At 44.7% G+C, this 24,903-nt stretch overlaps 1 protein-coding gene across 1 annotated transcript in view; it reads left to right on the forward strand.

Annotated features, from left to right (window-relative positions):
* Positions 1-24,903, forward strand: part of EFCAB5 (EF-hand calcium binding domain 5) — a 71,251-nt gene that overhangs the window by 39,119 nt on the left and 7,229 nt on the right. Inside the window, exons 11-17 of the mRNA XM_075333174.1 lie at positions 3,066-3,280; positions 7,557-7,713; positions 12,778-13,064; positions 13,160-13,329; positions 13,651-13,879; positions 20,022-20,174; positions 24,599-24,705. Coding sequence (XP_075189289.1) covers positions 3,066-3,280; positions 7,557-7,713; positions 12,778-13,064; positions 13,160-13,329; positions 13,651-13,879; positions 20,022-20,174; positions 24,599-24,705 — 1,318 coding nt within the window. The remainder of the gene's footprint in view (positions 1-3,065; positions 3,281-7,556; positions 7,714-12,777; positions 13,065-13,159; positions 13,330-13,650; positions 13,880-20,021; positions 20,175-24,598; positions 24,706-24,903) is intronic.

Genomic DNA, 24,903 nt, shown 5'->3' on the forward strand with positions numbered 1-24,903 from the left:
CAACCCTTATCATCTACACCGAACAAGAACGTTATCGATAGTGGGGGGAGAGGGGCAGGGCAGCACTGTAGTCACCTACCACAAGTTTGTCACTGATAACCCATGATGACGTCATGTTTCATGGGATAATGGAGAAGTGGCTGCAGCTTCAGGAGCCGCCGCCACACTACATTTGTAACTACGGCCCACATCTTTGGTTACTGCCAAAGTCCTGCCTCTTACTGTGATATCATACATTATCAGGGGGCGGTGATAGAAGCAGGGTGAGTGACAGAAGGGGGTGGTGCTGGTATCCCTCATCCTGCTAATATCAATGCCCCCTGAGGATGATTCAATATAGATGCTCAAAGATGGATATTTATAAAGGGCATTACAGATATTGACCAACCCCTTTAAGTCAAAAGGCTGCAGTCAAAATCATACCAAAAAATGAATTAAAAAACAGTATTTGATAATATGTATTATTTGACAAATAAAATTAAAAGGAACCTGAAAGATAAATTAAAAGGAATGATCTTACACTGGAGATCAGAATTAGAGAACAACTCACAATTTCCTAAATGTTAAGGTCATTGTGTCATTCTATGTGATTATATCCTAACATGAGTAAACTCGCAGTATTTTAAGCTTATTTCATAAATTGTATTTATTGTAAAGCAAATAATAAAAATGTAAATGAGATAAATAGATAAATGTAAAAGAACACAAATCAAAATTAGAGAACACTTTCAGAGACCTGCAAGTTATTGGTGTTAATCTGGCACCTGGTGCTAATTTCCTTAATTATCTGACAAACCATATGTAACTGGCAGCCTAATTTTTCAGTTTGTACTGACTTTACAAAAATGGTGTGCCGTTCCAAAGTGACTGAAACCCTCAGGCAGCAGGTAGCGCCAGATGAAGGTCAAAGGGGTAACCCTATTAGCAATAGCAAGAGAAGTTGGTTGTTCCCAGTCTGTGATGTCAAGAATATTGCATCTTTATAACATCACAAACTTTTTCAAGTCCCCCAAGAAGGCTGGTCTCCCTAGAAAGAAAAATGCAAGAGAGGACAGGATAATGCGGAGAATCTCCATAGATAATCGTTTCAACACTGCAGCTGGAATTGCTCGCCAGTTCAGCACTGAACAGGGTAAGGATCCGTCTTGTCATACAGTGTCACGACGTTTAAGAGCATTTGGACTGTAAGCCAACTCTGCGGTGACCAAACTTCTCAATAGCAGAAAGAATCAAAAGGCTACACTCACCTTTGGTGAGGAGCATGTTGTGTGGACAGAGGAGAAGTGTTCAAGGGTTCATTTTAGTGATGAAAAGAAAGTTTAATTTATTTGGGTCTGATGGGAAACATTATGTTCGTAAACAAACTGGGGAAAGACTTGACCCAAAGTATATTAAGAAGTAGTGAAAGGCTGTGGAGGAAGTGTCATGGTTTGGGAACTGTTTTCTGCAGCAGGAGTTGGACCTCTCATACAGCTACATGGCAGAGTGAATGCAAGTGTGCATCAGACCCCTTTTTCAACAACACATGATTCCTTACTTGTATTCATCACGCAATCAGCCAGCAATTTTAATGCAGGACAATGCTCCCTGTCACACAGCAAAACGGGTAAAACAGTTTCTTGAAACAGAAAACATTGAAACAATGAAATGACCCATAATCATGATCTAAACCCAATAGAAAACCTCTGGAAAATCATTGGTGACAAAGTTATGGCCAAAAAACCCAGAACAGTCAGAGAACTATGGAAAAGACTGGAAGAAGAGTGGACCAAAATCACACTAGAGCAGTGTGAGAGTCTAGCAATGTCCTGTGGTCGCAGATGTGCTGAAGTCATTCAATGCAAAGGACTGTACACATCCTACTGATTGGTGACTGTTGTTACCTTCAGAATTTTTTTAATAATCTTTCTCTGTGCTACAGTCATTGTTGTTCTCTAAATATTGTCATCATGTTTTGGGTAAAATAAAGGGTTTATGGTGATAAACTCTGCATCTTTTGTAAAACACTGTTTTAGTGGCATGGTGTACCCCTTAGAAAAAAACCTTCAAAATTACATTATTTCGGAAAAAATCAAGTGATCATACATTGTTCTCGAATTTTGATCTACAGTGTACATGACAAATACAGTATATGTCAACATACTTGGTGCCTGACGTTTGGACAATCTCTTCTTTTGGTTCCCAATTTTAATTTTCCCTTAACAGCCATCCCGATAATTCACTGCCCTCCCAATGAACCAGAATCATCCAGAGACGTCACTGCCTTCTCAATGAACCAGGGGCAATGACACAATTGGGATGAGCAGGGCAGTGGTCCATTAGTGAAGTAACTAGCGGTGGTCCATCAAAGTGCTTCAGTTTGACTCAATATTATAAAAAGCTTCTGCTCCCTTTGATATTTTATGAATTGATCCAGGTTATAAATTACCCTCTGAAAAATTGCTGTGACATCCCACTTTTTGATATTACATTGTTACACTTATCATCCACAGCTGTGCAGGTGGATTTTCTTGATAAAAACAAGAGATATTTATAAAAATAAAAATTGCTCCTTTACGCTCTACGCCATGTGAAATTAGTGTGTGCAATCTACGACATTTACTTTGAAGTGGTCATTCACTGATAGTCTAGTGTTTCATTATTAGCAAGATCAAAGGACCCTTCTGGCAGCCCGTACAAATATAATCTGTCCTTCTTACAAGAAAATGGTTTCTAGGAAATACAGGGCCTCACAACATAAAGATTACACAGCCTATAAAATGAACCTTTTTATGTGCAATCTGGCTCTGGACAAAGCTGTAAACTCTCCATATTTGTGGCTTCTTTTGAAGTTTGCTGTCGAGACTCAAAAATATTAACTGGTGTTGAACACTTTAAGTAATTAACAAAATATAGAAAAAAAATATTTCATTTACTTCCGGTTTTGGACGTAAATTGGCACAAGCTAGTGTATAATTGTGTATCAAAGTTTTCGAAAATATTTAAAAAAATATTTATTTTTAATACAACAGTTGTGAAGGTCATTACTATGTTTTTAACAACAGGAAAATTTGTTTCATTTTCAGATTTACGAACCATCATGTCAGATATTAATAGCCGTGGTCCATCACGTATCCCAAGTGCTTTTAATGACAGCGCCCTTAACTTGCCCCAGTTTGTTCAGCTGATGGAGACGTTTGTGGGGGAAGCTGCTCCGTTGGCAGCTGTGGAGGAGCTCACATCTTTTATACAGAAGGAATACGTTGAGACGGAAGAGGAAAGAATTACATTGTTGACTAAAGTACGATACTTTTTTTGTTTAAATCACATGTTCTGTAGTAAAAAATATACTGGATTGTCTACATTTATTGTATTGACTTTTTGGTCAATTGGTCAAGACCTTTCATAAATGGAACCTGTCACCAGCATATCCCAATATAAACTAAGGCTACCACCTTTACCACCTCTTTTACAGAAGTCTAACAACTTGTATATAAGCCCCTAATCATGTCTGTATGTCCCAAAACATAACTTTTATACTCCCCTCATAAGATGCGGTCTGATTCGATGGCCATTGAAGGTTTTGCTCGAAGCCTCGTCTATCACCATAATCGCCGTCCTTCTGTATTGCATCATGCGGACGACAAGACCTATGTGAAAAAGACAGCTCCAACAATCTTGTTTCTGCACAGGCATACTTTGCTCTGCACTGCTGAGGGCAGAACAAAATACTGTAATGCGCATTCAGACAATAAAGCATCAATGAAGTAAAGCTGGCGCAAGTGTAAGGGTGTGGCCGAAAGATGACGCCCATCTTCAATGCTTTCCTGAAGCCGTAGACTAACATGGTCATCTACCAGTGAACCAGAACTGACAGGAACTTAATTACAGGGAGTGTGATTCATCCAGGGAAGATTTGGATAGGAACGCTGGGTCAGGTGACTACTGTGGCGCAGTTACAAAATATAAAAGGTGGCAGCAAAGAGGTGGAGTTGGCACCATGACTACAAGGGGAGTGGACGTGTACACAGCAGAGCAGATCTGTGTTGTCTGTAGTGGAAGCATCTGGAAGTGTACTGAGTCCACCAAAGACCTGAGCCATTCCATCACCAGAGAAACCCGAAGACCGAACACTGTCACTAGAGGACGATCAGACTACATGGTAAAGCACCTGAGCCAGAACACCGAGCATTGTGGTTAAGCACTGAAGATTGGACACCGATTACCAGAGAACGAACATTTGCTCCAGTGCAGCGTTCATGTGAGCTGGGCCATTACCATGAATTTTCAAGTTTCATCTGAATCATCCAAACTTGGTGGATAATTGGACATGTTGGAATACAGAATTCCAGAGGATAGGGGATATTTGGAAGAAGTCTTGCGGGTGATTGGATGAGTGTAAAGGAAAAGTGGAGGTCTGGGAAGGAGATTACCTGAGGGAAGATATTGGGGGATTAGTTCGGAGATACATGAAGGGGACAGGTTAAAGATGGCTTTGTAGGTGAGGGTTAGTAGTTTGAACTGAATTTGTTGGGGAATTAGGAGACAATAGAGGGATTTGCAGAGGGGAGAAGCAAGGGAGTAGTGAGGTGAGAGGTAGATTAGTCGGGCAGCAGAGTTATGGACAGATTTAGGAGGGGCGAGAATATTAGCAGGGAGGCCACAGAAGAGGATGTTCCACTAGTTAAAGCGGGAGATGATGAGAGCATGTATGAGCATTTTAGTAGATTGAGGGTCAAGAAAAGGACGGATTCTGGAAATATTTTTGAGCTTGAGGTGACAGGAAGTGGCGAGAGATTGGACGGGCATTTTGAAGGACAGGGCAGACTCAAAGGTTACTCTGTGGCAATGGATTTCCAGTACAGACGAGAGCGTGATGCCATTTACCATGATAGATAGATCAGGTAGGGGGAATACGTGAGATGGAGGAAAGAAGATTACTTCAGATTTGTCCACTTTAAGCCTTAGGAAGCGAGAGGAGAAGGAGAATATGGCTGATAGATACTCACGTGTTGCATTTCTGGCCCCTGTTTACATGAGCATTACAGTACTTTGCAGAGCAAAGTATGCCTGCTCAGTAACGAGATTGTGGGAACTGTGTGGATGACTTAGGACACGTCATCTACACGAAGCAAGGCAGAAGTACACCGATTACAAGGAGAAGATACTCTGAGAAAGACCAGCAATGCCCATCAGACATGGGGGCTTAGAAAGAGGCCGCTAGACTACTGTTAATGAGGTGATAAAAAGGGTTGTCCTTAGTTCATATTAAGAAAACATGGTGACAGGTTCCCTATAAACATACGATTGCTGAAATGAGCAGTGATTTTCAAGTGAAAATAGCGCTGTGGAAAAAATGAATATCTGCTTTATTAAATCCCTAAGCACTATTTTCTCTTATTTCACTTTGTTATTGCTTCTCTCGCCAGCAGTCGGGTTGGGTCCTTGATCAAATTTTGCCAATACTGGGTCATAATATTTTGACAAGTCGTGTAATGGTAGGACCATCCTGTTTTGCACCGATGAAGAGCAGAACTCCAAAACATTTCTCTGTAGATGGTTGTCTTTCTTTTGGAAAAAAATTTGCAACATATTTTAAGGAAACAACAATAAAGATTTTTCCCTGTCTTAGATTGGAAGCTTATTGTTCCCTTTGCATAGTAACGCTGGATCTGTGCATGGGAACATGACTTGTCTAAGGACTAGGAGAGACTATATGTACCCATAGAATGGGGTGAACTGCATGAAAGCACTATTTTTTTATATCTTTCTGGAAAGAAGAATCTAGTAGACACACATCGAGGAATATTTTTTAACCTGATCATAATGTAATATTTACAAATAGATGAAGATAACCTTCATTTATAGCGATTTTACAATTATAAATACTTCTTAGGTTTAAGTGAAAATACTGCATGTTACAGTGCTGGCCAAAAGAATTGGCACCCCTGCAATTCTGTCAGAGAATACTCAGTTTCTTCTTGAAAATGATTGCAATCACGAATTCTTTGGTATTATTATCTTCATTTATTTTGCTTGCAATGAAAAAACACAAAAGAGAATGAAACAAAAATCAAATCATTGATCATTTCACACAAAACTCCAAAATGGGCCAGACAAAAGTATTGGCACCCTTAGCCTAATACTTGGTTGCACAACCTTTAGCCAAAATCACTGCGAACAACTGCTTCCGGTAACCATCAATGAGTTCCTTACAATGCTCTGCAGGAATTTTAGACCATTCTTCTTTGGCAAACTGCTCCAGGTCCCTGAGATTTGAAGGGGGCCTTCTCCAAACTGCCATTGTGAGATCTCTCCACAGGTGTTCTATGGGGTTCAGGTCTCGACTCATTGCTGTCCACTTTAGTAGTCTCCAGTCCTTTCTTTCAAACCATTTTCTAGTGCTTCTTGAAGTGTGTTTTGGGTCATTGTCCTGCTGGAAGACCCATGACCTCTCAGGGAGACCCAGCTTTCTTACACTGGGCCCTACATTATGCTGCAAAATTTGTTGGTAGTCTTCAGACTTCATAATGCCATGCACACGGTCAAGCAGTCCAGTGCCAGAAGCAGCAAAGCAACCCCAAAACATCAGGGCACCTCCACCATGTTTGACTGTAGGGACCGTGTTCTTTTCTTTGAATGCCACTTTTTTTTTCCTGTAAACTCTATGTTGATGGCTTTTCCCAAAAAGCTCTACTTTTGTCTCATCTGACCAGAGAACATTCTTCCAAAACATTTTAGGCTTTCTCAGGTAAGTTTTGGCAAACTCCAGCCTGGCTTTTTTATGTATTGGGGTAAGAAGTGGGGTCTTCCTGGGTATCCTACCATACAGTCCCTTTTCATTCAGACGCCGACGGATAGTACGGGTTGACACTGTTGTACCCTCGGACTGCAGGGCAGCTTTAACTTGTTTGGATGTTAGTCGAGGTTCTTTATCCACCATCCGCACAATCTTGCGTTGAAATCTCTCGTCAATTTTTCTTTTCCTTCCACATCTAGGGAGGTTAGCCACAGTGCCATGGGCTTTAAACTTCTTGATGACACTGCGCACCGTAGATACAGGAACTTTCAGGTCTTTAGAGATGGACTTGTAGCCTTGAGATTGCTCATGCTTCCTCACAATTTGGAGTCTCAAGTCCTCAGACAGTTCTTTGGTCTTCTTTCTTTTCTCCATGCTCAATGTGGTACACACAAGGACACAGGACAGAGGTTGAGTCAACTTTAATCCATGTCAACTGGCTGCAAGTGTGATTTAGTTATTGCCAACACCTGTTAGGTGCCACAGGTAAGTTACAGGTGCTGTTAATTACACAAATTAGAGAAGCATCGAATGATTTTTCAAACAGTGCCAATACTTTTGCCCACCCCCTTTTTTATGTTTGGTGTGGAATTATATTCAATTTGGATTTTTGACAATTTTTTTGTGATTACAATCATTTTCAAGAAGAAACTGAGTATTATCTGACAGAATTGCAGGGGTGCCAATACTTTTGTCCAGCACTGTACATAGTGTCTTTTGTTTTCTACAGGCGAACATTTAACTATAGTATTCTATTTAATTACTCTCCATCCTAAAGGTGCGGCATGAGGCTCTTCTTGCAAGACAGAAGCTAGTACTGCAGGCCCTCTTTGAGAAGTGGGACAACGAAGGTTCAGGATTTCTAGAGCTGGAGGAGGTAGAAGGAGTCTTAGCCAAATATAAAGAAGGGATCGAAGCGGAGGTGATAACTAGAGGTGAATAATTTTTATGCCAGAATTTACTACATGAGTTTCATAATAGTGAAATGAAATAGATGAAAGTACTATTTCTCAAGTGACAATGAGTTTTGTCAATTTTAAACTCATAGAAAATCTCTGTGATTTGTTGTCAGCTTTTTGGACAAGAGCATTGAGCTACCGTGTTACCAATTCATTTACCTAGTTTAAACCAGAGTCTAAGTAATTTTGCACTGGACCAGCAAATACCCCAGGTTACGTCAGTGGGATAGGCTCCAGTGGCAACTGCCCACAACTTTTAAAATCATATTTCCGAAGCAAGGGACCGGATTTGTAAAACTACAAATTCAAAGTTGGCAAAGTTCATAGAACATGATAAAACAGATTCAGATGAGGGCACGCAGCGTTCTAAAGGCAAAGTCAAGAAAGCATCCTCATGAAATCCAAAATAGCAACAGACACCTTCATAAAAAGACAGGAACCACAGTGTTTCTGAGCAGATTTTATATAATCTGAAGTGATCATAGACAAGTTGAGCACTGTCTAGCTGGAATAGGCTTGATTCTTTAAAGGGGTTGTCCATGATTAAAGATATTGATGACCTATCCTTAAAATATGCTATCAATATCAGTTAAGGCCGCTTTACATGCTACGATTTATCTGACGATATATCGTTGGGGTCACGGTTTTCATGACGCACTTCCGTCATATTTAGCGACGTCATTGCGTGTGACACCTACGTGCGACTCCGAACGATCGCAAATAGGGTGAAAATCGTTGATTGTTGACACGTCGTTCAGTTTCAAAATATTGTTCGTCGTTTGGAAAGCAGCAGACATATTGCTATGTTTGACACCCTGACAATGACGAACAACATCCACACGACCGCCTTGGTCAAACAATATATCGCTGAATGATGTAGCGTCGTTTGGGAGATGTGTATGTGTGACCGCTACAAAACGACCTATGAGCAATCTCGGCAAATCGTAACAACAATCTGGGTGTGTCACATCGCTAACGAGATCGCTAGCGATATTATGGTGTGTAAAGCAGCCTTTAAGGTACCGTCACACTAAGCAACATCGCTAGCAACATCGCTGCTGAGGCACAACTTTTGTGACGTAGCAGCGACCTTGCTAGAGATGTTGCTGTGTGTAACATCCATCAACAACCTGGCCCCTGCTGTGAGGTCGCTGGTTGTCGCTGAATGTCCTGGACCGTTTTTTAGTTATTGCTCTCCCTCTGTGAAGCGCACATCGCTGTGTGTGACAGCGACAGAGCAACAACTAAATGTCCAGAGAACAGGAGCCGGCTTCTGCGGACGCTGGTAACTACGGTAAACATCGGGTAACCAAGAAGCCCTTTCCTTGGTTACCCGATATTTACCTTCGTTACCAGCGTCCCCTCTCTCACGCTGCCAGTGCCGGCTCCTGCTCCCTGCACACATAGCCAGTCTACACATCGGGTAATTAACCCGATGTGTACTCTGGCTAGAAGTGCAGGGAGCCAGCGCTAAGCGGTGTGCGCTGGTAACCAAGGTAAATATCGGGTTGGTTACCCGATATTTACCTTAGTTACCAGGCGCCGCATCGCTTCCACGCGTGCTGCTGGCTGGGGGCTGGTCACTGGTTACTGGTGAGATCTGCCTGTTTGACAGCTCACCAGCAACCCGTGTAGAAACGCTTTAGCGATCCCTGCCAGGTGAGGCTGCTGGTGGGATTGCTGTAGCGTCGCTTAGGTCTGACTGTGTGACATCTCACCAGCGACCTCCTAGCAACTTACCAGCGATCCCTATCAGGTTGTATCGTTGTTGGGATCGCTGGTAAGTTGTTTAGTGTGACGGTACCCTTAAGGTCCAGTCACACTAAACAACTTACCAGCGATCCCAACAACGATAGGGATCGCTAGTAAGTTGCTAGGAGGTTGCTGGTGAGATGTCACACTGCGACGCTCCAGCGATCCCACCAGCAACCTGACCTGGCAGGGATCGCTGGAGCGTCGCTACACAAGTTTCTGGTGAGCTCACCAGCAACCAGTGACCAACCCCCAGCGCCGCATGGAAGATGCTGCGCTTGGTAACTAAGGTAAATATCGGGTAACCAACCCGATATTTACCTTGGTTACCAGCGCACGCAGCTACACGTGCAGAGAGCAGGGAGCAGCGCACACCGCTTAGCGCTGGCTCCCTGCTCTCCTAGTTACAGCACACATCGGGTTAATTACCCGATGTGTGCTGCAGCTACATGTGCACAGAGCAGGGAGCAGCGCACACCGCTTAGTGCTGGCTCCCTGCTCTCCTAGTTACAGCACATATCGGGTTAATTAACCGATGTGTGCTGTAGCTACACATGCAGAGAGCAGGGAGCAGCGCACACTGCTTAGCACTGGCTCCCTGCTCTCCTAGCTACAGTACACATCGGGTTAATTACCCGATGTGTACTCTGCTACACGTGCAAAGAGCAGGTGCCGGCACTGACAGTGAGAGCGGCGGAGGCTGGTAACGAAGGTAAATATCGGGTAACCAAGGACAGGGCTTCTTGGTTACCCGATGTTTACTGTGGTTACCAGCCTCCGCAGAAGCCGGCTCCTGCTGTCTGCACATTCAGTTGTTGCTCTGTTGCTGTCACACACAGCGATCTGTGCTTCACAGCGGGAGAGCAACAACTAAAAAATGGCCCAGGACATTCAGCAACAACCAACGACCTCACAGCAGGGGCCAGGTTGTTGCTGGATGTCACACACAGCAACATCGCTAGCAACATCGCTGCTACGTCACAAAAGTTGTTCGTTAGCAGCAATGTTGCTAGCGATGTTGCTTAGTGTGACGGGGCCTTTAGATGAGAGTCTCACAACTGGAACCCCTGCTGATCAGCTATTAGTAGAACTAGACTACCAGGAGTACACAGTGTATGCAGTGAAACTTTACCACTCCAAGCACAGGTAAATGAGCTGTAGTTCTGTAGCTCTATAGATTGTTTACTTTTAACGGCCTAGGATCTGATAACAGCTGATTGGTCAGGTTGTGGGTGTTGGACCTTGACCAATCTCAGATTCATGACATGTCCTATTGATAGGTTATCAATATCTTAGGGGTGCTTCACACACAGCGAGCTCGCTGCCGAGATCGCTGCTGAGTCACGCTTTTTGTGACGCAGCAGTGACATCATTAGCGATCTCGCTGTGTGTGACACTGAGCAGCGATCTGGCCCCTGCTGCGAGATCGCTGCTCGTTACACACAGCCCTGGTTCGTTTTCTTCAAAGCCGCTCTCCTGCTGTGACACACAGATCGCTGTGTGTGACAGCAAGAGAGCGACAAATGAAGCGAGCAGGGAGCAGGAGCCGGCGTCTGACAGCTGAGGTAAGCTGTATCCAAGATAAACATCGGGTAACCAAGGTGGTTACCCGATATTTACCTTAGTTTCCAGCCTCCGCAGCTCTCACGCTGCCTGTGCTGCCGGCTCCGGCTCTCTGCACATGTAGCTGCTGTACACATCGGGTTAATTAACCCGATGTGTACAGCAGCTAGGAGAGCAAGGAGCCAGCGCTAAGCAGTGTGCGCGGCTCCCTGCTCTCTGCACATGTAGCTGCATTACACATCGGGTTAATTAACCCGATGTGTACTGTAGCTAGGAGAGCAAGGAGCCAGCGCTCAGTGTGCGCGGCTCCCTGCTCCCTGCTCACACTGGTAACTAATGTAAACATCGGGTAACCATACCCGATGTTTACCTTAGTTACCAGTCTCCGCAGCTTCCAGACGGCGGCTCCGTGCAAGCGCAGCGTCGCTTGCACGTCGCTGCTGGCTGGGGGCTGTTCACTGGTCGCTGGTGAGATCTGCCTGTTTGACAGCTCACCAGCGACCATGTAGCGATGCAGCAGCGATCCTGACCAGGTCAGATCGCTGGTCGGATCGCTGCTGCATCGCTAAGTGTGAAGGTACCCTTAGTCATAGATGTGTCAATAAGGAATATCTGGCCACTTGTGTGGTGATGAACTATTCCTAATTATGCCAGACATATTGTTCCTTTGATCAGTGAGCTAAGGGACATGGACCATTGTTTTAATGTGGGACTGTCCAGTGCCTTTTGTATGCTTTCGATTGCATTAGCCCCCTGCGGTGTACTAGTCTGCATCGTCTGGAGGGCAATTGAAATAACAAAAAATGAGGAAACCTCCATGATTATCTTCTATTAATCCTGTGGGATACAATGCCCTGAAATGGGAGCTGAGGGATATAAAAAGGTGTCTGCTCCTATCACAGAGAATTCTATAGAACTTCAGCCTAGGGACCATGGTGGCAGCTGGTGGATTACAGAACTGCTCCACCACCCAACACTTGAGTCCACATATTTATTTGGAGAACCCAGGTTGGGACTATCCGGTTACCTGGCCACATACCTCGCTATGCTAGGTCAGCTTCCTAAGCTTGCTGCTGTCTCCTCTCAGTGGATGCTCGCCAAAAGCAGGGTGCTGCTGGCTGGGGTAGTGGCCCTGGATGCCCTGAAATTGTGGCAGTTATAATACCTGGACAGTCACCAAAACGGTGACACTCTGTCACTTGCACCATCTCGTGACCTTGCTGGGAATGTATTATATACTTTTGTTTGTTGGGAACCCAATAAAGCCTTACAGGTGTGGTAACATCATCCTGTGTTGTCTGAGTAGTGTTTGGCCCACGGGGAAGGAGTACGGATGTTCACTGGGACGAGCCCCGGTCCGTGTGGTCTTTCTAAAGACAGCCAGGCCAGCAGACGAGAGCACCCCTGACCCTTGTGTCTCTACAATAGACAACCCCTTTAAGAATAGATTAATTAGTGATTCCCTGGCTGGAACAAAATTATATTTTATAAAATATTTGAAATGTTTGAAATAAATATATGTACATGGCTACACTACAACGAGTGCATGCAGAACATTATAAATTAAGAATCATAGCTGCAGAAGCTCATCTTTTGAGTAAAGTTTCCAAGGTTATCAATTCAACGCAGATAATCAATTAGCTATGAACTTAAAGTTATAGAGTAATGTCCTAGAAAGATCTAATACAAATATTTCCCTGAAAAAATATCTATTTTTCCATTTAGGAAGGGAAAGTCTAAGTTCCTCAAAGTCTCAGCGTGGATCAAGAAGGTTGTCTGTGGCTGAGTTCATCAGGTACATCCAGGGTTTGATCCGCCAGCTTCCGGGTCAAGAAGAAGACGTATTTGAAAACATGGTAGAATTTCTAACCACGAGTGTGGGGCGGACTCAGGCAGAGAAGCTACGAGGAGCTTCTCGGAGAAAGTGGCTGCAGCACATTCAGTCCGTGGCTGAAACCAGTGGTGGAAGATTCGAGCCAGTGTACAAAGCTGTATTTAAGGCCCTATATAAGGCAGGTCTAGATCAACATGGTGTCAACATGCGCTAAGTATATAAAGTATACAACGCAAACAAACATCTAAAGCTTTATTCTCTGTATACATATAGGATGCTGAGGTTCATGGGAATAACAAGAAGATTAGTGCTAATATCGCCATTTTAGAGCAAAGTTCAGACAGTGAAAGGTGGAATGAAGTTCTCCGGTATGTGGCATGTACTTCTGAAGATGCCATACATCTGTTAAACAAGACACTGACCAGAGACATGAAGGGGGTCAGGTAAGAAAGTAATTAAATGCCTTACTAGAAGGAAATCTGCCGTATTTGCGCCTGGAATAGATTGCAATTTATGTAATTTATATGTATGATATATATTTATATAATTGTGAATAAAAAAATCCTTTATAAACAGCTGTTCATAATGTTTTTATTGTGCTGCATAGCAGATCCAATTATTATTATATCCATTAATTCATTCATATCCTATGTTTTGTTCTCTAGATTTTTGTATGAGTTAGAAAGTTTGTAATTTTTGTTTTTTTACCAATGTATACAGTACATATTTATGAGTTTTTAATATTTACTACATTTATTGTTCAGCTTTGCAGCAGTAGACAGTGGGATACCCCAACATGTACCCCGTATTCAATATCATGGTAATATTCAGTTCTGGAATAACGAGCAGTCTGAAGAAGAGAGAAAGGGATCGCTCATTGTACTGCCACTAATGGACATGCAGCAGAGAGTATTCGGGACCCTCAGTATTGACACTGTGAGAGAACTCAGAGACAGAAATATATTTCTCACCCATGAAATCAGTTTTTATCAGGTAGGTTTCAAAAATATCAGTCTCTGCATCTGTTCAGAGGTTAAGCCTGCTTTACACGTTGCAATTTCAACGATGCAACGCCCCCATCGTATGTGTGGCACGTTCAATTTGTTGAACGTGCCACACACACGATTAACCCCCGTCACACGTACTTACCCGTCCATACGACCTCGCTGTGGGCGGCGAACGTCCACTTCCTGGAGTGGGAGGGATGTTCGGCAACACAGTGACGTCACGTGGCAGCCGGCCAATAGAAGCGGAGGGGCGGAGCTGAGCGAGACGTAAACATCCCGCCCAGCTCCTTCCTTCCGCATTTCCGGCTGGAGCCGCAGGACGCAGGTAAGATCTGTTCATCGTTCCCGGGGTGTCACACACTGCGATGTGTGCTACCACGGGTACGATGAAGAATCTGACGTTCAATTCTAGAGAAATGAACGATGTGCGTGCGATGAACGTTTTACCGTTCAATCGCAATCGCACGTACCTGTCACACACTGCAATGTACCTTACGATGCCGGATGTGCGTCACTTACGACGTGACCCCGCCGATACATTGTAAGATACATTGCAACCTGTAAAGCGGGCTTTAGGCTGTGGTTATTCTAACATTTGGTCATATAAAGTTATCACTGAAAGTTTAAATTGTTCCCGAAAATGAAGTATTTATCCCAGAAAAATATTGCAACTATACATTTTGTTATACACATGTTTAGTTCGTTTGTGCGTATTGGAACAACAGAAAAAAAAACAGAGCAAAAATGGCAAATTGGACATAATTTCACACAAACCCCCAAAATTGGCCAGACAAAATTGTTGGCACCCTCAACTTAATATTTGGTTGCACACCCTTTGGAATAAATAACTGCAATCAATCACTTCCTTTAACCATCAACAAGCTTCTTACACCTCTCAACTGGAATTTTGGACTCTTCTTTTGCAAACTGCAACAGGTTTCTCATATGTGAAGGTGCCTTCTCCCAACAGCAATTTTAAGATCTCTCCACAGGTGTTCTATGAAATTTTGATCCGGACTCATTGCTGCCACTTCAGAACTCTCCAGTGCTTTGTTAACATCCATTTCTGGGTGCTTCTTGAAGTATGATTGCGGTCATTGTTCTGCTGAAGACTTATGACCTAGGTGCAAACCCAGCTTTCTGAGACTGGGCACTGCATTACGACCCAAAATCCTTTGGTAATCTTCAGATTTCATGATGCCTTGCACACAGTAAAGGCACCTAGTGCCCAAGGCAGCAAAACAACCTGAAAACATCTTTGAACCTCCACCATATTTGACTGTAGGTACTTTGTTCTTTTTTTGGTAGGCCTCATTCGGTTTTCAGTAACAGTAGATTGATGAACTTTACCAAAAAGACCCTCTCTTGGTCTCATCTGCCCATAAGGTGCTTTCCCAGAAGGATTTTGGTTTACTCAAGTACATTTTGGCAATTAGCAGTCTAGCTTATTTATGTCCCTGTGTCAGCAGTGGGGACCTCCTGGGTCTCTTGCCATAGTGTTTTATTTAATTCAAATGTTGATGGACAGTTTGTACTTACACTAATGCAGCCTGAACTTGCAGGACAGCTTAAATTTGTTTGAACCTGATTTGAGATAATTATCCACCATCCAGACAATCCTGTATTGTAGCCTTTCATCAATTTTTCTTTGCCGTCCACGTCCAGGGAGATTCGCTACAGTGCCTTGGGTTGTAAATTTCTTGATTATGTTGCGTAACGTGGACAAAGGAACATCAAGATCTCTGGAGATGGATTTGTAACCTTGAGATTGTTGATATTTTTCAACAATTTTGGTTCTCAAGTCCTCGGACATTTCTTTTTTCCTCTTTCTGTTCTCCATGCTTAGTGTGGCACACACAGACACACAATGCAACGATTGAGTCAACTTATCACTTTTATATCTGGTTTCAGGTGTGATTTTCATATTGCCCACACAATATTTGCCACATGAGAGTATGAATGAGAATCACATGCTTAAAATATAGTTGTTTACCCATAATTTTGGAAAGGTGCCAACAATCTTGTTTAGCCAATTTTTGGGGTTTTGTGTGAAATTATGTCAAATATGCCTTTTTATCTCTTTTTTTTTTGTTTGTATTGTTCCAATAGACCCAAAGGAAATGAACAGGTGTATAACTAAACATGTGTAATTGCAATAAGTTTCTGGGAGAAATACTTCATTCAATTTCAAGAGTGCCAAACCATTGACCAGGACTGTGGTGACATTCAAAAGAACTAGGTCAAACTGAATGGACACCTTATTAGAGACACTCGTCTACTAGCGCATTCGACTTCCTTTGGTCTTCAGAACCGCAGCAGTTCATCACATCACAGCACAGATTCTATTAGGTCTGAATGTGTTCTGCAAGAACACTGGCCTATGTGCCGCAAAATACATCAAGATAGGCTGGAGTGACTCGCATGAGGATCGCATTGCATTGCCTGGACTTACTGGCAGTTCTCCTGACAGGAGCGTGTCAACTTCTTGTATTTCTATGCAGCTGACATGCTCCCGTCAGGAGTGCCAACGGCGAGGCCTGGCGATTCAGTGCGATCGTCGTATGAGTCACACACAAGTTTGACTCCCGCCATAAAGATATGCTCAGAACAGCCCATTCTAGCATCCCAGAGATATTATTCATGATTAAGATCCTGGGAAAGGGTAAGCTAGGGAAGAGGAAAAAAATTGCTGTCATGTTCCTGTGACGCCCTGGACTAGCCAGGTAGTCACAGATAACGCCCCGCACAACACCAGTCCCACACAAGATAACACCAGCCAAACCATAAACCCTAGTCACTTCCCGCAGAGCTTAATGGACACACCAGGGGGGCGGGGCCAGGTGGTTGGTCGCGCCCGCCGAGGAGTTCAGAGGTCCTGAGGCAGGAAACAGTCAGTTCAGTTCGGCCTGATCAGTTTGTAGTGTTGAGGAGTGAGGAGGACAGGCCTGTAGGACAGGCCTGTGTCAGACTGACAGGTGGGAGGGTCGTAGCCCGCATACCTTGGCTAGGAGGCAGATGGTGGCCTAGCCTGCAGGAGCCGGGAAGACAGCTCAGTGGAACCGTGGTGGACCGGGACAGGGTAGTGGCCTGCCGGTACCGACCGGGGGAACCGACTGGAAACCGGAGCACACAGGGGGGTACTCAGACCCTGAAACGAGGTCTAGAATCCACTGGACTAAGTTAATTCACTGATTGCAGTCTGGACTATAGGTCCTTTTCCACCCAAGTCCCGACTGAAGACAACAGCCCACCGAGGGGGATAGAAAGCCACCGCACAGGCAGAGAGATCCCACGGGCCATAGTCTGCGGGAAAACGGGCTTCTCCGACATATACAAAGCCGGGGAGCGGACTACCATCGCTGAAGCGCAGGCAGTCTACACATACACTACACGGTGCAGGAGAAAGGCAAAGACCACAGAACTGGGTGGGGGACCACACGCAGCCGGCTGCGGGCACAAACCACCATCAACTTTGTTTACCAGAGACTTGTGTGTGTCAATAACAGTGAGTACAACAGTGCCATCCGGCCGCGCACCACCCTGCACCGCCCAGCTACTCTCCCCAACGGGTCCCGGGGCCATCATCCCTGCCCACGGAGAGGTTAACATCTTGCTGCATCACCATCTCCCCCGGGTGCCCCGTAACTGCAGCGGTGGTGTCTACACCTTCACCACATCCCGTGGGTAGCATCACGAACTCAAACACGGCTCCGGCCGTACACCTACCTACCACCCCCCTAAGTAGTGACAGCACCCTTACAGAGCGAAGTGACCCCGGGTCCGGAGGCGCTCAAGCCACCCACCAACGAGCCCGGTTCCGAGCGGCTCGGCTGCAGCCGAATGCGGGGTGGTACATTCCTAGAACTAATCCATGACTATGGGAGCCTTGTGGCATTGTGTAATGTCCTACTCTTGTGCCATAAGACAGATAACTACCATGAAGAAATGAACTCAGTCGACCACCACCCATAGGTATCAGAGGATTCAGGGATGCCAAAATAAAATTCACTTCATCATTACTCCACCTACACCAGCCTGAACCTTTGATCCCTAACAAGTTCATTGATCCATGTTGACCTTTATGGTGCATGGTGTTCAGTGCAGTCTTGTTTTTCTATATTTAGAAAACAAAGGCATTTAAACTGGTCTAATGCTGGGATTTCCCTTCCATAATGAGATCCAATGAGTAGTGCATTAGAACAGATTATTTGGAGCATCGGCATATTATTTAGTTCAATTTGCTTGGCCGTGCACCACTTGTCCATCAGAATAATTCTTCACATCCTCCTCTGACCTCTTCTGTCTATGAGTTGTTTACTTCTACATAATTCCCTATAACTGGATGTTTTTTCTCGATCACCCCATTCTCAGTATACACTACTATTGTATGAGAAACCCCACAAGGCTGCATGACTGGTCCTGGCAAGTCTAGCTCCAACTACCAATTGTTTAAAGCCACTCATCAAAGGACAAATGTCTCCAATAAAGTGGATACTCGGTGTTTATACTTCAGAGAATATAAGACCACCTTATATTTGATCAATAAAAAATGTCATCGCAGGAGCACATGTCCATTATGTGTTTGATAAGATCCACCTCCTCAAACCTTAAGATAGCATTGGAAATTCTGATGGCCACATGGCAGGGACGGCTGGGACAGAGCAGGGAGGGACACAGACGAACAGATCGGCCCCTGAAACAAGCGCCATGATGACGCTTCACTTCAGGAAGGGCTGGAGACTACGGTCACTGCCACAGACTCTGGCCCCTGATGACACTTTGTTTGAGTAACCCAGCATGCATTGGGATTCTCTAACGAATCGTCATCAGACAGGAAATAGAAAAAGAAAATAGAATAGCTGTTCTTGTAGTTAGGGAACAGTAGGGACTTTTTAATACAAGCATATTAGAAAGTAGCCTAGATTATAGCATCAAATAGATAGGGATTTTAATGAAATCTCCTCATTTAACAGGAAATTATCACCAGAGGACTAGTACACCTACTGCCATGTAGTCCTCCATATTCATGAGCTATGCATAACCCCCATTACTGGTTGGCAGCTTTTTGTCTATGCAAAGTGTACTCAGAAATCTGTCAATCAGTGGTGTAAGTGGGTTTATACAGAGCTCAGCATTCAGAGAACTGCTAGATCTGCAGCAGATAAAACAATGATTTTATCAAAACTGCAGCAAACAGCCCATTACTTGATAACAAAATAGATGTGATCCAGCACCACCGCATATCACCTTGCAGTAACGCACGTGTGCTCATGGAGGGCTGTAAATTACCATATCCTGGGTGGGGGTGCTCGTCCAGAGAAACAAAGTCCAAGTATAGAAGAACTGAAGAAAGGAATGAAGGACCGCACTCCGTCCACTGTGCAGGAATAGGATTTATTTAAACGTGCAGGCTAAAAAGCCGGGGACGCACTTTGAGCTGGCTCCCAAGCAACGGACGACGGCCGTTTCGCCTAATCAGGCTTCCACGGGTCCAAGCGGACGGAGTGCGGTCCTTCATTCCTTTCTTCAGTTTAGCCCATTACTTGATACATCTCTGAAATCAGGGTCTCTGACCCTACACCTACCCACGCTGTTCTCCCCCTGAAATTAAATATGAAAATATCCACTTCAGAGAGGAAGAGAAACGTTCCCTCTTATTGATAGGTTTCCTAACCCCCAATAGGTGGCATGTGAGTTCTAGTCCTCTAATATTTGCCTAATTATTTTTTTAAGAGACACACACCTCTTGTTGAATTATTTGCATCTTACAACTGCCATGCGCCTTCACCAGACAATCTTACTAAGTACATTTCTGGTGAAATTTACACAACTAAAATGGCATAAATGTTGATGACTTACATGGGCCGGCTTTGTTCCACTCCAGGTCCAACCACTTTAGCAGAGCTTTCCGGGACTGTTGCAAAAATGGCAAAAGTTGCAAAATGCCAGAAAACTGGTGTAAACACCTTGATGATTCGCGCCCCATGTTCTCCTAACATTTGACTGTTTGTTCTTCCAGCACTGTAATTTTCACAAACATATATGATATTATTTCCTTTTAAAGCAGTAATTGTGTTTTTTGTTTTTTTTCTTTAAAAGATATCATATTCGTTGTGTTGTTTTCTTAGGGTGTGACAAATGCTTTCAGCACAGCATACCACCATGTCCTGCGGCAGAGAAATATAGTACAGCTGGTGAGCAGTGCACTCGCTTGGATCTACAGTCGTGCTCCTAATATTCGGGCCATCAACACTTACCTAATGGAGCCATGTGTAGATAAGGTACTAACATTTGGTCAAAAAGTTTGCCATCAATTTTTATTTGTGTTGGGAAATCAGACATTTTATGACCTAAGAATAATAATGAGGAGGATTTTACCTTTCACCTCTTTTTACAACACATACTGCATACATTACTAAATACATTTCTTAGGGGTACTTTGCACGCTGCAGCATCGTTAGCGATGCCGAGCGCGATAGTCCCCGACCCCGACGCACATGCGATATCTTGTGATAGCTGCCGTAGCAAACATTATCGCTACGGCAGCTTCACACGCACTTACCTGCCCTGCGACGTCGATCTGGCCGGCGACCCGCCTCCTTCCTAAGGGGGAGGGTCGTGCGCCGTCACAGCGACGTCACACGGCAGGCGGCCAATAGAAGCGGAGGGGCGGAGATGAGCGGGACGTAAACATCCCGCCCACCTCCTTCCTTCCTTCCGCATAGCCGGTGGAGGCAGGTAATGAGATGTTTGTTGCTCCTGCGGCTTAATACACAGCGATGTGTGCTGCCGCAGGAGCGACAAACAACATTGTATCTCCTATTGGTGCGACATTATGAAAATGTCCGACACTACACAGATCACCGATTTACGACGCTTTTGCGATCGTTTATCGGCACATCTAGGCTTTACACGTTGCGACGTCGTTACCGACGCCGGATGTGCGTCACTTTCGATTTGACCCCGACGATATCGCAGTAGCGATGTCGCAACGTGCAAAGTACCCCTTAGACCTGATGAGGTTGGTGTACTTACTGAGAATATCTATGCCAGTATGGCTGTATAATATATACAGCATATAATCCAGGTCATGAAATGCTAATTATAATTTCAGACAAGAGAACTCTCCAATGGGTCACATAGCCATTCTTGAATGGATTTTCACAACAATACAACTGCCTCATCAGGACTAAAGCTGGGATCACACTAAACGACAGCGACAACGACATCGCTGTTACGTCACCATTTTCTGCGACGTAGCAGCGACCTTGTAAGTCACTGTTATGATCGCTGCTTAGCTGTCAAACACAGCAGCCGAAGCAGCGATCATAACGACAGTGCTGCAACATGTGCAGAGAGCAGGGAGCCGCGCACACTGAGCGCTGGCTCCCTGCTCTCCTAGCTACAGTACACATCGGGTTAATTAATCCGATGTGTACTGCAGCTACATGTCACAGTGCAGAGAGCAGGGAGCCGCGCACACTGCTTAGCGCTGGCTCCTTGCTCTCCTAGCTACAGTACACATCGGGTTAATTACACGATGTGTACTGCAGCTACATGTGCAGAGAGCAGGAGCCGGCACTGACAGCGTGAGAGCGGCGGAGGCTGGTAACGAAGGTAAATATCGGGTAACCACCTTGGTTACCCGATGTTTACCTTGGTTACAGCTTACCGCAGCTGCCAGATGCCGGCTCCTGCTCCCTGCTCGCTTCATTTCGTCGCTCTCTTGCTGTCACACACAGCGATGTGTGCGTCACAGCGGGAGAGCGACGACCAAAAAATGAAGCTGGACATTCAGCAATGAGCGGCGACCTCACAGCAGGGGCCAGGTCGTTGCTGGATGTCACACACAGCGACTGCGATGGGACGTCGCTGCAACGTCACAGAAAATGGTGACGTAGCAGCGACGTCGTTGTTGTTGTCGCTGTGTGTGACACCACCTTAAGATCTACTTTAGGCAGTGGGTATACATTGTGGAATAGTGGAAGAGATTATATTGTTGCAAACTGTTCATGGCATTGTGAGTAATTAAAAGAAATCTGTCACCAGGTTTGAGAACTGCATAATGTAGACAAAGAGACCCCAATTCCAGTGATCTCACTTTCTGGGCTTATTGCTTGCTTTTGATTAAATCACTGTTTTATCATCAAGAGATTATCACTAGAGTACTATTAACCTGGGTAGTCAAGTTTAATCATGAGTTCTGTATAACCACACCCCACCACTGATTGGCAGCTTTATGTGTACACTGCCAATCAGTGTATTGGTGGGGGTATACACAGCTCAGAATTCAGAGAACTGAAGCAGATAAAACAGTGATTTTATCAAAATGATAGCAAGCATCCTAGTAAGTGATACACTGCTAGCATCAGGGACTCTGCCCTTCTTTATGCTGCTCTCAGATGGGATTAGAATCCCTTTAAGGCCTGAAACACACATCCGTGAAAAAACACGCATGTGTGTTACATCCATTTTTTTGGTCCGTGTCCCGTTTTTGTGTCCGTTTTTATGGTCCGTGTGGCATCTGTGTGAACTGCGTATGCTAGCCGTGTGTGTGTGTGGAATGTCCGTGTGTGCGTGTGAAACTTAACTGACGTTTGTGTGTGTGTTGTCCGTGTGAAATGTCCGTGTGTGATGTAAAATGTAGTTGCTACATGTCGGCTGACAGCAGACAGAGTTGCGCGCTGAGAATGAACTCGGGTGAACTTCACCCGACTTCAGTGTCATACCGTGGCTCTGTCTGTGTCGCGTACTGGTTAGCGGTCACCCGTGCAGGACTCACCGGTGACCGCTAATCGCCTGAGTGACTGAAGTGAGCAGCGCGATTAGCGCTGCTATCACTCAGGTTTCCCCTGGCTAGCTGGATCCTCCCCCCGTGACCGCAACTCACCTGTGACTTCATCGCTGTCACTCGGGCGACTTGCTGTCACAGGTGGAGGATCCAGCGGTGGCCGCGAGTAACCTCAGTGACAGCTCAGCTGATCGCGCGGCTCACCTCAGTTGCTGTGTGGAGCTGTCAGGAGTGGCGGGGTTCTTCTGCAGCTCCTGTCACCTTCATGTAGCAGAGCTGGAAGCGACGCGGGACCGCCGTGGATTACGCCGGACATGGATGGGTATTTGCGGCATAATAAATTGGTGAACGCGGGTTTTTTGTAGTGTTTATTATTTCAAATAAAGGATTTTTTCACTGTGTGTGTTTATTTACTGTAACTTACAGATTAATCATTGGGGGTGTCTCATAGACGCCTGCAATGATTAATCTAGGACTTATTGGCAGCTATGGGCTGCCAATAACTCCTTATTACCCTGATTGCCAATGCACCAGGGCAAATCGGGAAGAGCCGGGTAGAGTCCCAGAACTGTCGCATCTATTGTATGCGGCAATTCCGGGTGGCTGCTGGCTGATATTGTTAGGTTGGGGGGCTCCCCATAACGTGGAGCTCCCCATCCTGAGAATACCAGCCTTCAGCCGTGTGACTTTACCCTGACTGGTATCAAAATGGGAAGCACCGCACGCCATTTTTTTAAAATTATTTATTTATTTTTTTTACTGCACAGTATAGACCCGCCCACCGGTGGCTGTGATTGGTTGCAGTGAGACAGCTGTCATTCAGCGTGGAGGCGTGTCTGACTGCAACCAATCATAGGCGCCTGTGGGCAGGGGAAGCAGGGAATACGAGATTGAATAATGAGCGGCCAGCTTTTTTCAAAATAGTAAAAGCCGCCGGAGTTTATTTAACAGCCGTGCAGCGCCGCACCGGTGATAGGGGATCGGTAAGTATGAGAGAGGGGGGAGACTGACCGACAGACAGAGAGAGGGACAGACAAGAGAGAAAGAGAGACAGACAGACAGAGAGAGACCGACCGACGGACTGAGGGAGATTGACCGACATAGACAGAAAAAGAAAGAATGACCGACATCGCTACAAAAAAGCACAAAATGTACACGGAGCATACAGAGATGCATCCTTGTCACGTTATTGTGCGCACATACCCATTGACTTTCATGGGGTCCGTGTGTGCGTGTTCCGTGCTGAAAACGGACATGCTTCCGTGCAAAACGGAAACACATACGGATCACGGACACGAACACATGGACCTTATGGAATCACGCACGTGTGACCTCAATGATAGATTAACATTGGTGCATGTTTGTCCGTGTCTCCGGTACATACGGAAACAGGACAAACACGCACGTGTTTAATGGATGTGTGTTTCAGGCCTAAAGGGAATCTTTCACCAGTTTTTGCCACCTAATCTGAGAGCAGCATAATGTAGAGGCAGAGATCCTGATTCCAGCAATGTTTCACTTACTGATCTGCTTAGTGTAGCTTTGATAAAATCACTGTTTAATCAGCAGTAGATTATCATTACATGACTACTTGGCGTGCTGCCAGTAGTCCAGCATATTCATGAGCTCTGTATAACTGCTAGATCTGCAGCAGAGAAAACATTGATTTTATCAAACTGACTGCAAACAGCTCAGTTAGTGACAGATCAGTGAAATCAGGGTCTCTGTCTCTACATTATGCTGTTATCAGGAGGGGGAGCAAAAACCTGGTGACGAATTCCCTTTAAGAGATGTCATTGTATCAAAAGTATACTTATGGTCAATTATATGTGATGGACATAATCTGATGGACATAAAGCTGTTTGTAGTTTTCTTTGACTTGCATTTTTTTTAAATTTATTAATACTTTAATAGGCGTGGGAATATGTATTTCGGAACATGATGTACACAGACAACAACACCGGAGAGTCTGAAATCTACAGTTCTCCAGCCACACTGCGTAGACGAGACAACTTGTTCAGGTGAGTGTCATCATTTTATGGTATTTGAGAACACTAGATATTCTAGCTTAAAAAAAAATCTATCATGATACGTGCCGACGATCAGTGTTTGCAGCGTTTTGGATACAGAGTGTTCTTTGCTGTGTCCAAAACGCTGTGTTGTACAGTACAAGCACAGTAGATGGGATTTATAGATATCTGTCCACTGTGCTTCTTTTT

Source organism: Anomaloglossus baeobatrachus, chromosome 2 (genome assembly GCF_048569485.1).
Source record: "Anomaloglossus baeobatrachus isolate aAnoBae1 chromosome 2, aAnoBae1.hap1, whole genome shotgun sequence".
Classification (NCBI taxonomy): Eukaryota; Metazoa; Chordata; class Amphibia; order Anura; family Aromobatidae; genus Anomaloglossus; species Anomaloglossus baeobatrachus.